This window comes from Ixodes scapularis, unplaced genomic scaffold (genome assembly GCF_016920785.2).
Source record: "Ixodes scapularis isolate PalLabHiFi unplaced genomic scaffold, ASM1692078v2 PGA_scaffold3__209_contigs__length_174095766, whole genome shotgun sequence".
Lineage (NCBI taxonomy): Eukaryota > Metazoa > Arthropoda > Arachnida > Ixodida > Ixodidae > Ixodes > Ixodes scapularis.
In genome coordinates, this window is record NW_024609868.1 from 124,523,573 (window position 1) to 124,540,507 (window position 16,935).

General features: G+C 46.0%; 2 protein-coding genes across 3 annotated transcripts in view; one reads left to right on the forward strand and one right to left on the reverse strand.

Annotated features, from left to right (window-relative positions):
- Positions 1–1,100: 1,100 nt before the first annotated feature.
- LOC115320219 lies at positions 1,101–8,719 on the reverse strand. 2 transcript variants are annotated; one of them, XM_029980337.3, is made up of 3 exons: positions 8,603–8,719; positions 4,751–5,137; positions 1,101–1,329 (listed from the first exon to the last, which is right to left on the reverse strand). In XM_029980337.3, exons 1-3 carry the CDS (start codon positions 8,640–8,642, stop codon positions 1,115–1,117), a joined length of 642 nt encoding a protein of 213 aa, XP_029836197.2. In that variant the 5' UTR covers positions 8,643–8,719; the 3' UTR covers positions 1,101–1,114. The 2 variants fall into 2 exon arrangements, with proteins under 2 accessions (XP_029836197.2, XP_040357880.1); XM_040501946.2 differs by lacking the exon at positions 8,603–8,719 and adding an exon at positions 5,221–5,326 and having other exon boundaries at positions 4,751–5,161.
- Positions 8,720–16,624: 7,905 nt separating this feature from the next.
- Positions 16,625–16,935, forward strand: part of LOC8035163 (pyruvate dehydrogenase phosphatase regulatory subunit, mitochondrial) — a 108,828-nt gene continuing 108,517 nt past the window's right edge. The window contains exon 1 of the mRNA XM_029980335.3: positions 16,625–16,875. Within this exon, the coding sequence (XP_029836195.2) occupies positions 16,867–16,875 (9 nt within the window). The 5' untranslated portion in view covers positions 16,625–16,866. The remainder of the gene's footprint in view (positions 16,876–16,935) is intronic.

Genomic DNA, 16,935 nt, shown 5'->3' on the forward strand with positions numbered 1-16,935 from the left:
TTAATGTCAAATTACAGCCATGTGGGGGTTCATACCCCCCATCCTTCACGCCGCAGATGTGCCAAGCGCCTGCTTGCTGCCTTTCTCCTAGGCATAAGTTTCTTCGACCAGTTTGCGCAAACCGTATGACACGCACTAGAGTTTTATGGAACCGTTTTTCCTCTACGATCGCTCCCGATACAATGGCCAAACGGCGTGAGAAAAATATGCCCTCGTTTCAATCACAAAAATACGACTTCGCTCTACGAAACAGGACGAAGAGGCTTGATGTATGCGCCAAATGAATCGTCTCTCCGTACGTGAGTAGCGACCTGTGAAAGTTTTGCAGAAGAAAAGTGTAATAAACAAAATTTAAAAAAAAATACAGAAAAGTCCTAAGCCTATACTAAAGTGGTTCATATACCCCCTGAACCGATTAAGATGCTACTCTGGGCTGGCAGCCCGACGACAGGGATCGAGGTGTACTGTGTCAAGTCAATGAGTGTTAATTCTAGGGTGCCTTCATGTGCGCTTCGCATAGGGTGATGCCAACTACCTGTTTCCCTTTCCCACACCCTCGTCCACCGCCATTTTGTTCCTCATTGTTTCCCCGTGCACCGGAAAGTGGCCTTTGTGTCCATCGGTCCTCCCATCCGAGGGGGAAAATGCTTATCCTCCCTCCGTGGGTTCCACAACGCTGCTCCGAACTTGTGAGATAAGGTGCTTGTTTCCGGGATCCGAGGGCCAAAATGGCTGCTGGTTTGTCGGCGAGTGGTATTACAAAGGCTTGCATCACCCTAGCAAAGCGCACATGAAGGCTCCCAAGTTAATTCCCAGGTCTAAGAAGCTTAGTTTTTAAGTTGCATTTTGATTTTTTTTTATGTTAAGACACGGTTAGCGCACAAGAAAATATATACATGTTGGGTAAACGAAGATGTCCATATTATCGAGCCATCACTTATTTTAATATAATTACACATTTTCTACTCATCGGCCTCAAGTCGGAATACACATCACTAAGTACTAACCTCACTTTTGCTTCGGTGGTTAGTGGAACTAAGACAGGTTTGTTTTACATAAAATACAATGTAAAATTTTCTTTTAAAAAATGACAACGTACACCACATATAATTATTTATTGCGGTATAGGCAAATAAATTTTAGAAAAAGCGACAGTGAGTACGTTCGGAATAAAATGACTCACAAGAAAGTGCTTTAGTATAGATCGAGCAGTGCTGACCAATTGTTGGTCGTAAACAGGCTTGGAAACATCCTTCAGGTGAAGGTCTGTTGAATAAACGAGCACAAGGTTCAGGTCGCCGAGATCACATTCCGCATGAACATGTCCTCCTGGAGAATAAAACAACAAAATTTTCTTTAAAAAAAAGCTCTGCGATATAGATTAGAGGCACCCTAGTAAAATTCAACAACTAACTGATGAACAAGAAAGAAAAAAAAAAGGTTCCCAGATGTCAATTTTCTTTACTACGAAACACACAAGTACTCAACCGTGCAATGATATTGACTAATAATAGTGTGTCTTAGTCTATATAAGCTCATGGGTACTAATTGTACCCACGTATACTCAGTCTCGCTACCGTCCAAGAAGTTTCGTTGCCGCCGCGAAATGGATCCTTTTCAAGAACCCTCAAGCAACATTGGCCTTCGCTATCTCTCAGGGAGTTGCAGACGAAACCAAACGCGGCAAATCCCGTGCGTTCACATCGGCGGTTTCGAGAAAAAGAACAGGAGAGAGAGCGACATTAGACCGGAGAAATAAAGCGGACGAACGGTTAGGCGTGTTCGTTTCGCCGCGACGAGTTAAAGTTGCTCCCGCGTATGTCAGCTGTATTTAGTTGTATGCAATACCCGATTCCGGCGTTTTTAGAGTTATTTCGTAGACCGCGTTTCCCCGTCCTCTAAGCCCTCCGCAACGAAGAAGCCTCTACTGCGCCTGCGCGCCGATGGCCTTGACTGTCGAGTTCCGGGTGTCGTAGCGGGTTGCGGAAAGCGTTGCGGGACGGCGAAAACGATCTGCGAAGACTCCCTTGGCTTCAAAGAAAGAAATGTGCATACTTTAGTGCATACTAAGACGTCGCCAGCGATATGGGCCCATCGGGACCGCCAATGTCCGCGTCTCTATCCCGCCGTTCCCAAGCGGCCCCAACGCATGGGACCTTTCCCTCTAGGTAATTATACTTACTCTATGCCATTTCTTGGGCACGAAGCGTGTGATTATATCAGAGTCCCTGCCGGGCCCGAATGCAGGCCTCGTATACAGTGCGTGCATACGTGTCCAAACAGTGGTCAATCTTCCCCCTCATTGGCCTCCTGTAGGTATCTACAAGATATAGCACTACGGCTTTGTTTCAAAGATTACGCTTGGCTATGTTACGTTGGCTGTGCTCCAAATCTTGCTCGAGTAGATCCGAGTTACTTCCGCGGATCACACAACGTGATCAAACATAGGGCGACGTTCTACTCTTAGCAAAAGCTAAAAGAGCGACCCCCGGGCTTCCCGTTAAAAGACCTCAAAAGAGAATGACAGAAAAGCTAAGAAAGAAAGCACACAATAGGTTAGGCCTGTACAATTTGCTGCTACAAATGATTAAACAACTTGTTAACTTTTTTTTTTTCTTTTTGGTATTTACGGTGCGCGACGCCGGTATTTTTCTCGAAGATAAAGCTCGAAAACAACTGGGTACAGACCTTGCATGTAGTGATGTATCGCTGCTTCATCGTGTATATTAAACCGCCTAAAATTGTAATATAGCGCAGAGCATATATATCTTCGTGCTGCTTCACATTCTGTCTTATCAGTGCCTTCGCACAATAGTGCAAAACAAATCGAATACATTTTATGAAACACAACGGTTCTTTCAATTTGGATAGGACTGCAGTTATCCCAGCCGTCACGAACCGTTATCTTATTTTTAGTTTGAATAGGTGTTATAATGCGACAGTTCTAGTTATGATCCCTGCACGGACCTTGTTTGCTCGTGGTGGTGTTATCGCACCCTAGCAAGGCCGTGGGAAGAACATCTTGGGAACATCAGCGCCGTCCTGTCCCTGTTTGTTCCTTTATTCTTCGGAGCCGTCCTGTCATGTTTGTTCCTTTGTTCTTCGGAGCCGTCCTGTCATGTTTGTTCCTTTACTCTTGTCCAAGTTTCTTTGCCGCTGTTTATTACCAAGATGTTCACCTCAAACCAACTAACCCAACACGTCACATTGTTGCCGTGGGAAGAGAGTTCCAACTACGGGACAGAACTGTTTATTTCACGTCGTAGCGCGAGCGACCAATGGCGTTGCGCCGCGGGGAGTAGAAAAGGGGGGGGGGGGGGGGGGGGGGGGCGCTGAAACTACCCCCCTCTCTTCAGCTATGTAAGAATGGGAGCTTTGTAGTAGGATAACAACAGCGTATTATAATAATATTCTAGCCGACGCGGAGCTATTTTACGGTCAGATTGTATGATCGACATTTCAGAGAAAACTCCGTCATCGAGAGCTCTTTGTTGCAGTAGGGAATGTCTAAACCGAACAATTTTTTTAAAACATGTAATGCTTCTTAACAAAAGAAAATGAATTCCAGAATTTTGCCTGTCGATCCGTCCGTCCGTCTATTTCCCTCTAAATTTAGCGTTGGAATAAACGCCATTAGACCTATGTACTCGTTGTCACCACGAGAGCCGTAGTTAAAAAAAAATTGGGCTCCTCAGAGAGGAATAATTCCCCATTAATGTGGATAATTAAGTTATATGTAGGTGCATATATTATTCAAGTGTGATCTTAGCTTATCAATACGTACACTTCTCAAACGCTTAAAATATAGGTTCTTCCTCCGACAATCAAACATTCTAAGAACTACTTCGCGTTGCGTACGAACAACGCGCAAAACTTTTTTTTTCTCTCTCTCTAGATGACAACGAGTATAGACCAATTCTGAGTCATCTCTATATCTTGCGAAAACATTTACCTCCCGTGACCTATAGGTAGGATATTCCGTGTTTTCGGAGTTTCTTTCTCTGGAAATTCTGAGGATGTTTTTCGGCGTTTATTTTTCACTAATAATTCGGGGCTTATCGCAGTTTATCTCGGTTCGATTCCCAGTTCTTTGAAATTCTGAGTGAAATTATACAGTGTTTCCAATTTTAAAGCTTCGAAAACAAAATGAGTAAAGTCCGGGACCATGGCCCTTTGTCCTGAAAGAAACTCTCTCTTGTCGGTAGTTCAAGATTTCAAAAGAGACTGATGTGACCTCTCCTCGGGACCAATTACAATGTTCTCTTCTAAAATAGTAAAACGCCGTCTTTATTTTTTTTATTTTTTTTTTTTTTTTGTGTGTGTGTGTGTGTGTGTGTGATTTTAAAATTTGGAGTTTTTTTTTTATTTAAATAATAAATTTGAATTTGCGGAAAATTCACCGGTGAGTGTTTCTCGTAATTTTTCGGATCCATGCAAAACACGGAACATAGAACAGTTCACTTTCCTTCTACATTTAGCGGCGAAATTTACGTCACGTGACGTATACAGCAATATAGTTTCCTAGATAAAGTTAAACGGAAAAAATGGACATCACGTTACAAAATTCACCAATTCAGTTTCCCCATTAATTTTAGTGGGGAAATTATGAAACAATACGCGGTACTTCTTCACTCCGCGAAACGGCTGGTATAATATCATATCAACAAATTTAAACGTCCGCTATCTTAAGAGTGCATTCCCCGCCAATAAGACTTCAAAGATAAAGGTCGTGAGCACATTTTTTTTTTACCTTTCTTTTCAGTGTGAGTCAGAGAAGCGGATGAGTTGCGCAGCACCAGCCCCAGAGCTACTTCGCGTTCCGCCGTCAAGTCTCGTCCACGAGCGTTGCCCTGGAACGCGAGCCGCAGTCCGTCCAGGTCCAGGCCGCAGCGCATGGTCAGGGCGCCCGCTTCCCATCGGGTCGCCTCGCAGTCTCCCCGGCGTTCGATGAAGCTGGCGAGACCTTGCAGGATCCCCGACTCAAACTGGACGCGGAAGTCCCCGGTCCTGTGTTTGACCGTGAAGCCCGGCAGGGGGGCCAGGCTCAAGTTGGCCTTGCCGACCTCCAGCGGCAGGACGACGCCGAGTACCGTGTCCAGGTAGAGGTTAGCTTCGTACACCGACTCGCGGCAGGCACCTGTTCCGGGGAAGACGAGTCGCTCTACGAAGCGCATTCACAAAGTTTGTCCTTACTCCTCGTCGAGCGTCAGCGCATTTTACCGCTTGGGGCGGACGGCGGAATCCACAAACGATGACACGAACGGGCCTTGTCTGCTAGGTGGTACTGATTGGCGTCGCCGCCTGCTAGCATCGCACACTCGTGGGAAGACGCTGCAAGACCAACGTCTCTCCTTTAGATCGTAAGGCCGTAGCGCAGGACTTTCAAAGTACCCCCCAGGGGGCGAGCATGGAGAGGCACAGCAAGGACACGAGTGCATGCTGTGTCAGGGTTCGGCCGGGATTTGAGTTTTCACTCACTGCGTTTCTGCCGTGCGTTGACATAGCATCCGTGACCAATCCGTGCCTGCCGTTGACCCGGAAAGGTGACAGCCCGTAAAGGGCCTGCATGGAACAGGCTATCGCCCTTCCGCGGTGCCACGGCTTTCCTGAGCCAATGGGGATTACTACTATTACGCGTATGGGTGGCTTCAGAATGCTTCGGCTTCTGTTAGATATGGGTTGCTGGCAAGACGCGCTCGATACGACGCAGAGGCAAGATAGGCGACGCTGCAGGGATTCATCATGCATAGCCACAACGAGTTAGAGGGCAATAAACTGATATCCCGGTCACCGGGCAAAAGTGACCCCCACTTGGTTGCCACCATGTTGTACTACCATGTTGTACAATTTTGACCACTAGGCACGTGACCGTACAAAATCCTGAGGCTTTTACGAAAAACTGAGCCGAGATTTGCATTGCGGTCGCTGTAAAAAAAAGTTATAAGTGATTTTCTGAAAATTTCAATGGGAAAATGGCGGCCGATGTAGTTTTCAAACACATGGCGCTCTATGGCACCAGAAACCGAAAACGGGCAAAAATGGGCTCCGTTTTCCCATTGAAATTTTCAGAAAATCACTTATAACTTTTGATTAAGTTATCGGATGGGGCTGAAACTTTGGCATCTGGTTGTGACCTCTAGCTCTACCTTTGGGCGGAGAATGAGCGTTCGGCGATGCCTAGATTATTTTTGCGGTAAAAAAGTCCGTGTAAATTTTCTTTTGTGACACCCTGTATAAAGGAGGCTATGGCAGTAGTAACTGTTCAAAAGCAAAAGCCTAAAGCAAATTTTGCCTCTCACGCACAATCGTCAAAGCATTATTATGATTTTTACTTGGAATCTTTTATATGGGGAAGGCCAGCGAGGGCGCGGAGCGTAGAATTACACGATCAGCATTCTCCTCGGTGCTTGGGTAGTTCGGTAATAGGCCGATTTTCACTGGAGCCGAATTACACTGTCTTCAATTTATGATGGTGTTATATACGGTTCTTACATGCTGGCGGGCGGTACACCGGCGGGGTGTACTGCCCGCCTTTAGCCGCTCGCTTCTGCCTCATCGTTTCTAGGACTGAAATTCGTCGTCCCCTTTAGAACTTGGAAGGAAATTTCAACCAGGCTTGTCTTCACTTTAGACAGTCGAACACTTCAAAATTTTCCAAACAAGGGTTAATTTAGTTTTACCTTACCCAATATTTTTACTACGAGCAACAAAAAGTTTTCCTAAGCTCAAATGTATGCCGTGCTGCGTCGCGAAACCCGCGCGCGTTCTTCGGTTCCCGCTTTTCGGGATTTTTTACACAAAAGCCACTTATATTCGCTACAACCTTTAGGTGACACCAGCTACAACCCCATAATAAACCACGAAGCTATCGCTCATCCAGCCCTCGTCAAAATTGGCTAGGTACTTGTAGGTGCCTAGTAGGGAAGGACGGTTAACTTTCTACTGCGGTTAAAGTTAACCGGTTTCCAGCAAACAGGCCCAGGTACACATTCAATACTTCTTTGTCACCCCTAGGAGTAATGCCATCATGTGAACGCATTATTTCTTAACAGAAATAATCTCAAATTATAGTAAACCTGGCGCCCTCTGGTTTATATGTGCAAGTCACGGCTGTCGACAGGATCTGATTCTTCTCGGATGGTGGGCGCCAACGCTTGGAGAGACAACCGTGTCAGGGGTGCTAGTTTCAAAAACCCAAAGCCCTTTCTCAGACACCCAGTTAGGTCAAAAGCATTCAATGCTTTCATTATTTGCGTCACAACCATGCCGAGCTAGGTAAGAAATATTCCCTGCGCTACGGACGACGCAGCTGAAGCGAGAAGCGTGTTGACACGCGACGCGACAGCGTGGCATTGACAAGAAGCAACGCAGCAGCTGGTCTGAAAGGACAATTCAACTTGACAGTTGGCCAACTCTGCGGCAACTGCCGTTTTCGAAACTCTTTTTTCGAACACTTTTTCACGCCGAAGGCTAAAGCCACCAAGAAGGAAAGATCTCATATTTTAACGCTACCAATGCATAAGCTCACATTTGCCTTCCGCCCCCACCGTTGCTCTGAGGGCTGAGTGCTTTACTGCGCGTATACTCACTCATAAAAAACAGACATATTATGATAGCCCTTTGTAGGCAAGGCGCCTGGATTTTATCCTGCATTATGACATTTCAAGCCCTCAGGATATGTTCACTGTTCGGCGTACAACGTTGCCAAGTGATGACTTTACCCAATATTATTTAGAAAGTGCCTATTACAGCCTAGTCTCTTAGAAGACGAAGTCACTGAGGCAGCTTATCTGCTAAAATGCAAAATTATATATATTCCAAGAATTAGAGTCACTGAGGAATTATAGATGTGTAACCGTTCAAAGTTCTAATGCTAAAGTGATACTTTGTTTCTTAATCCTAAGTGTAAGAGTGAATATATTGCCTCACTGCACCCAATTCAGCGCCCTCGCTGTGTTATTTTATTCTCACGCAAAAGCTAAAAACAACAGTATGGTGAAAGCTCCGTGGCCGGGAGCGTGATGACGTGCTGAAAAGAGGCGCATAACTGGTTCAACGAGGACGTGGCTTCCACTCTAATCTCAGCCTAGGGATGAACGGAGTATAATATACTGTCTAATTTGAAAAATAGATGCGATATTGTGTTACTCAGTGATGTTTGTATGCACTTAGCCCCAATGTGTACTGAAATCAGTGGTTTACAAAACGCAGCAACATGCCGTCATAGAATGAAGTAAAAAGCATGTGGGCATAATCAATCTTCTTGATTCCATTTACCGCCAAGTCATAGCACCATCTTACCCTGAAACAATATCTTTGTTCTTAGGCTAAAACAGGCTTGTTAGTCTTGGGATAAAATTATTCATGCATTTTTTTTTTTTTTTAGCCAGATCGACACTAACTAGGTAAATTAGTACAGTGATATCTCGTTAATATGGACACTTCCGCTCCCCTGAAAATTGTCCATAATGTGAGTTGTCCAAAATAACGAGACAAAAATACACGTAGTTTCACAGTTTGTCCCCGAAAATGGTGTCCATATAGCGGGGTATCCATATTAACGCGGTTTGTTTCTATTCGCACAAAAAAAAAGTGCACCTACCGAAAGAGAAAAACCCAAGCAGAACCACAAGGATATTCATCTCAGCGAAGCAAAGTAGTGGGTGGTTAAACGGACGAACAGGTGAGTACAAGTGAGGGAAATCTCACTGATTTCCCTGACTCTTATAGCGGACGCAAGCAATGTGTGACGCGTTTGAGTCCAAAGACCTGCCATCTGGCAGATATCATCTGGCTCCGTGAGAACGGCCACTGCTGTGGTGGCAAAACCTTCTCGCCAAGGACACAATTGAAGTGCAGTTTTTGCTTGCGGTCTCACATCGCACGAGTTAAGTAAAAAACCCGAGTCCCTGGTTAATTTCACTCGTTTCGTGCGTTTAGTCCGGTGGTCCTCAAATGGGGGCCCGCAGACCATTCGGGGTCCGCGAAGGCATTCTAGGGATGCGCGAATCCCAGCCTTATCAGTCAAGCCCGGAAATGAAAGTTGTCTTTTCTCAGACTGAGAAAAAACTTTCCAATTTTCGGGTGCGTTTTCTTGTATATACGTCAATAAGAGAAGTTTACTTTCCACTAGCCCTTAGTTATATCTGTGTATTAAATCACTATCATAATTAGCCTATACTTTCCCATCCCCACACCACAAACGGGGTCCTCCATCATCTCCGCCGATCCACAAGGGGTCCGCGAAACATCGATGATTGAGAACCACTGATTTAGTCGATAAGCTTTCAGAGCGTCTCCGAGTAAAGTCTGCGCAAATTAGCGTGTTTTTTTTTTTTTTCTTCTTCTTCTTGTGGAGAATTTTAACATTTTTCACAGGCGCATTGTCGTCTCACACGGTTTTGACAAAGTTATTTATGAAAATTGAAGCGAATGAAACACCCCACAATATGAACGCTATCTGTTAATTGTCAATGAAAGTACAGCATTGTGAGCTTTAATTCGCTTTAATTCGATAAATCCTCCAAAGCACGAAGTCACTAGGACTTCGTGCTTTGGATGGTTTATCTTTCTTAAAACTCCGAGCCGGGGGGGGGGGGGGGGGGGGGGGGGGGTGCGGGGAAGGGGGGGGGGGGGGATATCACCACCTTTCCACCTTTTTGCAGGTTCGGTCCTTTTGTGTACCTGATTTTAACGTTTGCCAAAAACGGACTGTTTTATTTGAGCTTCAGTTCAAGAAAACAGGACCTGACCACGCTATTCCCCAACGTACAGGGAACATGCGACTGGCTTGATTACTTGGAGCACATCCACCGATAAAAGAAGGAAACTAGAGAGGGGTTTCCCAAGAAGGGAGCAACCTCGCAGAGCACGGCCGGCTGTGCTCCGGGTCATCAAAAAGAAAGCTGTAGCTAAAGACATATTTCTTTCCGTAAAGTTGTTGTTTTTGTTTGTTTGTTTGTTTTTTATGCAAGGGTAATTCTAAGTAGAGGTTTTCGGTGTTCCTTGATTTACTTGAACTCTCGGGGATTACTTTTTGGAGTACATCGTTATATACCTCAGGAAAAACAAAAAAAAAGAAAAGAAAAGGAAGTTTTGCGCATTGTTCATACACCGCGCGAAGTAGTTCTTACAAGAATTGGTTTTTGGAGGAAGAAGCAATGCTTTTGAGGTTTGAAACGGTGGACGCCCTGATAAGATAACATATATCGATATAAAAGTCGGCGGGAAATCCGGCGGCTCTGATTGGCCGGTGCCAAGGTCAAGTGCGGCGTTGGCCAATCACGGCAGCTAAACATTTCTCACCGACTTTTTCACCAAGTGTACAGATTAGGGCCTCAGATCTCGATCCGGATCCGAGAAAAGTCGCTCCGTCGATGTCGGCGGATTCGACCGGATGCCAGCCTGCCAGCCCCAGGCGCGCACACGTGACTTCCTTTCTCGCCGGGCATCTCTCCTCGGAAGAATTCGTAATGGCCGCTCGCGAAGTGCCACCCGCTTTACTGCTGCGTACTGTTGCTATTGCTTGATGACAGTTCGTTGCCAAGTTGCTCGAGCAGCTCCTCCAACAGTAGCGGCTCGAGTAGCAGTGATGGTCAGGATTGCTCGTATGTCTCGCGTGAATTCGACTGCCTTTTCGGACCTCCACGGAAAAGGCCGAAAATCGGGGCGTCCATCCGATGAAGAGGCAAGTGGGCTACGCTGATGCACATCGCTTATCGACCGGCACGTTTCACGTCATGATTAACCTCGCTCGTGCGTTGAACGCAAGTTGAACACGTGTTGCGAAAAAGTATGTGCTTCGAGATCCGGGACCGCGGTAAGGGAATTCCAGGAAGGTGAATGACGGAAAGGCATTTGCCAATTCCGGAGTAGTGGCCATGTTCCACTGGGGCTCCGGAAACGGAACGACTCTGTTTGGATCGCGCGCTCCATCTCGGATCTGGTCTACCGATCCCGGCCCGCGCCAGAACGACCTGTGGAATTCGCCATTAGAACCTGTAACCAGGATCCTGTGTAGCGTATATATTAGCGTACACACAGGATCCTGTGTAACCAGGATCCTGTGTGTGTGTGTGTGTAGCCGTATATTGGGAGAGTTTGGCCAGTGGGTGTGGCGACGAAGGCGCCAGAGAGGAGAAAAGTAAATGAAAGGGAGGAGAGCGCCGAAGGAGCGAAAGAGTAAGAAGGGAGCAGAGAGGAGACGACCGCCATTTTTTAGCAACGCTGTCGGAGAATGGTCGGAGAAGAGCACTGCTGAGGCTACGCGTCGTCTGCTACGGGCCGACTTCTTTTTCGCCTGAATAAAAGTTTGCGGCCATACACCGAAAAATCTTCATTTATTAGCTTTTTAACCCACCGAGGGATAACAGAAGGTAATTTTCTTGCAGAGCCAGCGATATAAAAGGCAATAATCGAGATTTAGATGCCGATCCCACGCATTCCGCCGGGAGAATGATCGAAGATGGCGGCCCTTCCCACCCAGGTGGGAGCAGCAACGTTGGGTGCAGCCGGGAGTTCACGCGCATGCGCTCATGCCTCTTGCTCTACGCCGCGTGCTGATTGGCTCACTTGAGACGAGAGCGTTACGGCGGCGAGATCCATACACTAACCAAACTCTCCCCATATACGGCTCTGGTCCACTTTGACCTTGAGCGCCCCCGTCGGCTTCCGCGACGAAGCATCTCCGTTACCGTGCTTATCTTTGTGTTTTATTTCTGAACGCGCATGCTTACATTTAGGTGACGTTTCGCTCAGCCAATGGGAATGGCACATGACGCATTGCAGCCACTTTAATTACCGTTTCTCTGAGGGAGGAAATTTCGCAGTCGTTTTTTCGCGGTTACAAACTTCCGGCTGGCGTTCCATGGGACAATCAATGCGGAAGGCATGCGTCCACTTTTGGGCTGTAGAGTTTGTTTCCAACTGATTACAAGCAGTTTCATGGTGTCAAACGAATGCTTGGGAAGCTCACTCCAGTACCCGCGCAACGGCTCTGAAGAAATGTTCGTCATAGACCCTTTTTTAGACTGTCTGCTCGACCTGCAAGCCTGCCTGCCACTGACATCATGGCACTGAAAAGCGCGGGAATATTTTGATGCTGGTTTTGGCATAACTTTCATTTACCGATTTTGTTGTGTCTTAGAAGGTGGACGCCAGCCTAGTGGTAACACTAACAACAACTTGGGTTTATAGACCCCTTTCGAAAGACTGCCCTTCTGTTGGCAACTTTGCGATCCCTGCACAATGGCGGACTAAAACCGCAATGTCACGGCAAACTTTAAGTGTTTTGTTAGAAGGCTAAAATGCACTCACGGAAAAAGGTGCCGATTGCAGTGACGTTGCACTTTCAACGCTGTTTGATTGGTTTGTCGGTTCCTAGCGTTGGTCGTGCTCCTACGTTCGCTATCTTATGGAATGACTTGCACGTTCCAGAATGTCGGTTGTTCCGCCATTGTGCAGTGGTTCAGCCCTTCTAATAACCGGCACGTGACTTTCGAAAGGTGTCCATAGACCCCTTTCGAAATACTGTCCTCCGTTTGCAGCTGTGGAATCCCTGCACAATGGCGGACTAAAACCTCAACGTCATGGCACACGAAACAACACACCTAAAGAAAAAGGCGAGGAACGCAGAGACTTTGTACTTTCGACGCAGTTTGATTGGCTCGTTGGCTTGTTGTGTTGGCCACGTTCCGATGTTGCCTATCGTATAGAATGACTTGCACGTCCCTCATGCAGTTGTTCCGCCATTGTGCAGTGGTTCCGAACTTCTAATAATCTGCTAGTGAATTTCGAAAAGGGCCGGCCGTCAGACCGCGCGTCCCGGTGATCAAGAACTGCTCGTACAAAAAGCCATGAAGCGCTTATATCAAGATAAGAGCAGGAGGAAGGGGGGCGGCGCCCTAGCATAGACACGTGGCGATAACCTAGCTATTTGTTTATCGGAATACAAACACCACAGATTTCACGAAAACTATTCTAAATTTCGCGATACTAAACACAATATCGGAAAGAATAAAAGCCGGGGATCCAGAAAATATAGTTGGGGTAGCTCACATATTTGTCGGAGGACCCTTTCAACACCGTTTTTGATCGTGCAAGCAGCTACTCTTTTGACGTGCTTGCAATAAAAGAAACATGTCGGCTTGAAGTCACTCTATTTGCACACCTCTAAATATAGTATTCGTTGCGGTAATACTAAGGAGGACAGCTGGGTTTCCGATTTATTGAAATGTTTGAGGAAGCAAGATTGAACGACAGCTATCCAGCATGGCGGGACTCTGCTCTCTTGTAGTTTTATATCGTTAGAACCGGGCATAATATTATTCTGAGGGCATTAAGGTACTAAAGAAATCAAACATAGAGAAAATTAAGGAATCTACTAAACCCCAATTAGACGCACATCAGATGCAAGATGTTATGCTTGTAACATTAATGTCAAATTATCGTTAAATAAACTGCTCTCGGTCATAGTAGTATATGTGTGGGTAAGTTTGAGCTAAATAAAGTGACCCGTTACGTCGGTTTGTTGCTCTTTTCGCCCTGCAAAACTAAGTACGTATGACGCTTTTTTATGGCTAAAATTTATTATATGTCTGCACCTGTACATATACACAAAATAGTCAATATAATAATTTATGAAGCAGTCTTTGCGGAATAGAAGCGCAACAAGCATTAGCCATGAGCCGCAAAGCTTTTAGTAATAAATATTTATTTTTTGTAGATTCCAAGTTATGGTCATGCTATTAAGTCGTAAAAAATATTATTTTTACCCTTCCCAGCTCTACGTAACGGGGCATTTAGGAACCCCCTCGCCGCTATCCAAACATCTTTCCTTGGGTTTCAAAATTACGAAAATAAAAAAGACTACTGATATCATGCAGCACAGGATATCGCAGCCTAACATATAGACTTGCATGATTTCTTTCTTTTTTTCTTTTTTTAGTATCTGACGCGCGCGCGTGCACCACGGCGTTGATCTCCGTTAGTGATTTCCACCGATGTCGCTGTGGTAAAGCGAGATTTAGTGTTCACGAAGAATAGGTGCGTCCATTCCGCGGGTGTTGCTGTTCTGCAATGCACCAGTTCATGGAGAGAAGCGCACTCAACGGGGCTGACGCGCCCGGTCAATCCTACGGCAAATTCATTTTCTGAAATGCACGCGCCCTTCATTTTCAATTTTGAACTTTTATTTTAGATAGTGATCTCGCTGGTGAGATAGGAATGGCAAAGGAACTGGACGTTATGTACTTGTTCGCACACTTTATTGAATTTGATTGCACCTTGAGGAACAGCGGATCGTTGCATGGATTGCTCTTCGTCCACTCGCCATTAGCTCCGAGAATTTCTTTTTTTTTTTTAATTTATTTAAAACGAAAATAACAATGCACGTAATCCTCTGAGTACTGGGCGTCGAAAACCACATTTCGGGAAGGTATCACTATACTTCGTTTCAGCTTAGGTCCGAGCGCGGCCGATGTTATGAGCCGAAGGGCCAATCAAACAGCGAAAGAGGCACAACGTCATGGCGTTGTGCCTCTTTCGCTGCAGTTGATAGGACTAGCCGGTATTCGCCGTCTCTGTTGCCGGCTTGTTCTATCAAGCGCAGAGAGCACGCCATGACGTTGCGCTTTTTGCGCTTTTTGATTGGCCCTTCAGCTCATAACATCGTCCGCGCTCGGACATAAGGTGAAACGAAGTATAGATGTCGGCCGCAGTCCAGACATGGAGCTTTCTCTTGACGATCGTAGAGATTAATAGGAATCTTGGACAGAACTCTGCAAAATAATCACTCAATTGTTTTAATAGAATCCATATAGAGTACGCGTGTGTTTGAATTCATTTTGATGGTTGCAATTCGTTATGAACGTTAAAGATATTGTAAATTATAAACACACACACACACGCGCGCGCACGCACGCACGCACGCACGCACGCACGCACGCACGCACGCGCGCGCGCGCACACACACACACACACAAACACACTTGGGACCTTTCTGTTTGGGTTTGCATTTGGGACAGTTTAGTCCGGTGCCATTTTAGGAATCTTCGCAAGCGAGCGTTCAAAAAATGTTGCACATATGAATATTCGAAGGCGAATGTTCCGAGAACATTAGGCATACGAATGTTCGCCAACGAACGTTCCTAGAATGTTCTGAATGGTGTTTTTACGTTCATTCAACATTCAGAACACCCAAGGAATGTTCGCACGACATTGGGTGCTACGTGGGTTGTGTGGACCTCACTTGGTAACAGTCGGGTGCAGGAGAGCTAGTGGGCATCGATTCCTCTTCTAGTGCCCGAGACTATCGTACAAAATTAGGCAAAACATTTTCGTCGAAGGAAAGGACACATCAGAGAGAGGGACGTTTCAAACTCAGCTACTTTCTTTGCTTCCACGAATCCTCATACACCCAGAAATCTAAGGCCGACTACAGTCATCACTGAAATTCCACGAAGAGACCTACAGTTACAACAAAAGAACAGGTTATTAAATATCGAACACACCCTTGTATTACAAACATTGGTCACTTTTCACAAAAATAAACTTTTATTCATTCTCCCTTTGTCCCCCACCTTCAAACTGAACAACGAATCCAACCTTCACGAAAAGGGACTTGTAGTTTTCAAAACTGACCTTCCACAAGCTCTACCCTCTTCTCCACGGGCTCGTCTTGCGACAGCATCGAAAAGCAACTGTTAAGTTCAAACAAGGGACTTTGTTAGATTGAAACGAGTGAGGTTGTTGTAAAACGCTCGTACGATGTGGGGTAACTACATTTGGCTGGTCTGAATCGCCCGCCACAAAACATAAATATGGCTAAAAGCTGAAATTTTTTCGCTTGTTTTCGTTTCCTGGTGCCTTTCCATCACGGCATTCAAATGTGTATGTTCCCATCTAATAAGATGTATATACAGGGTGTCACAAAAGAAAATTTACACGGTCTTTTTTACCGCAAAAATAAACTAGGCATCGCCGAACGCTCATTCTCCGCCCAAAGGTAGCGCGAGAGGTCACAACCAGATGCCGAAGTTTCAGCCCGATCCGATAACTGATTTTATGAAAATTTCAATGGGAAAATGGCGGCCGACGGAGTTTTCAAACACATGGGGCTCTATGGCACCACAAACCGAAAACGGGCTAAGATGGGCCCCATTTTCCCATTGAAATTTTCAGAAAATCACTTAACTTTTGATTAAGTTATCGGATCGGGCTGAAACTCTGGCATCTGGTTGTGACCTCTAGATCTACTTTTGGGCGGATAATGAGCGTTCGGCGATGGCTGGTTTATTTTTGTGGTAAAAAAGACCGTGTAAATTTTCTTTTGTGACACCCTATATATATATAAACTTTCCTCGATTTATCTAAATATGGTAATAAGCAAAATACAAATGTAACGTATATGTAGCGATACGTTCCATTTCTTTAAACTGTAACGGGAACGAGTTCCAAAAGTCAGGAGAAAGGAGGAACGATTTTTCGTTCCTTTTTTTTCTTTTAGGAACGTGTACAACACTGTTCGAAAGTCGCGCCGACCAAACCGAACGACGGCGACTGCGGCGGCAGCAGCGGCAGCGCGCTCATAGCGCTGAAAGATGCGACGCAAAACGCTTAGCGGCGACGCGCGCGCACCGGCCGACGGTTATGTCAGAGCCAGAGCCATCGGAGAGAGCCGCCAAACCAAACTCGGTCCAGGTCCAGGCTCGGGAGTTGGAGGGGGTTCGGTGGAGAGGTCGAGCGTTAGATCGAAGCGCTGCTGGATACCCGGTCCCCGTCGAACATCGAACTATTCTGTTCTAACAGAAAGTATCAGTGCATTGTGGAGCTTTCGAGAAGAAGGCAACGAGCCATCTGCGCATAGGGATGGCCGCCGTAAGTAACGTCTCTGCGTCGTTTGGTCGTCTGCGTGATGGGCTCATTTCACGGCACGGA

What these genes read in the sequence shown, in the direction of transcription:
- LOC115320219 (XM_040501946.2), bottom strand. Translation starts at nt 5,311, where the DNA reads ATGCTAGCAGGCGGCGACGCCAATCAGTACCACCTAGCAGACAAGGCC. An exon ending in TCCGCCGTCCGCCCCAAGCG is followed by an intron (nt 5,162 to 5,220) that starts GTAAAATGCGCT and finishes TGCGCTTCGTAG; the next exon opens with AGCGACTCGTCTTCCCCGGA. An exon ending in GACTCACACTGAAAAGAAAG is followed by an intron (nt 1,330 to 4,750) that starts GTAAAAAAAAAA and finishes TTTATTCTCCAG; the next exon opens with GAGGACATGTTCATGCGGAA.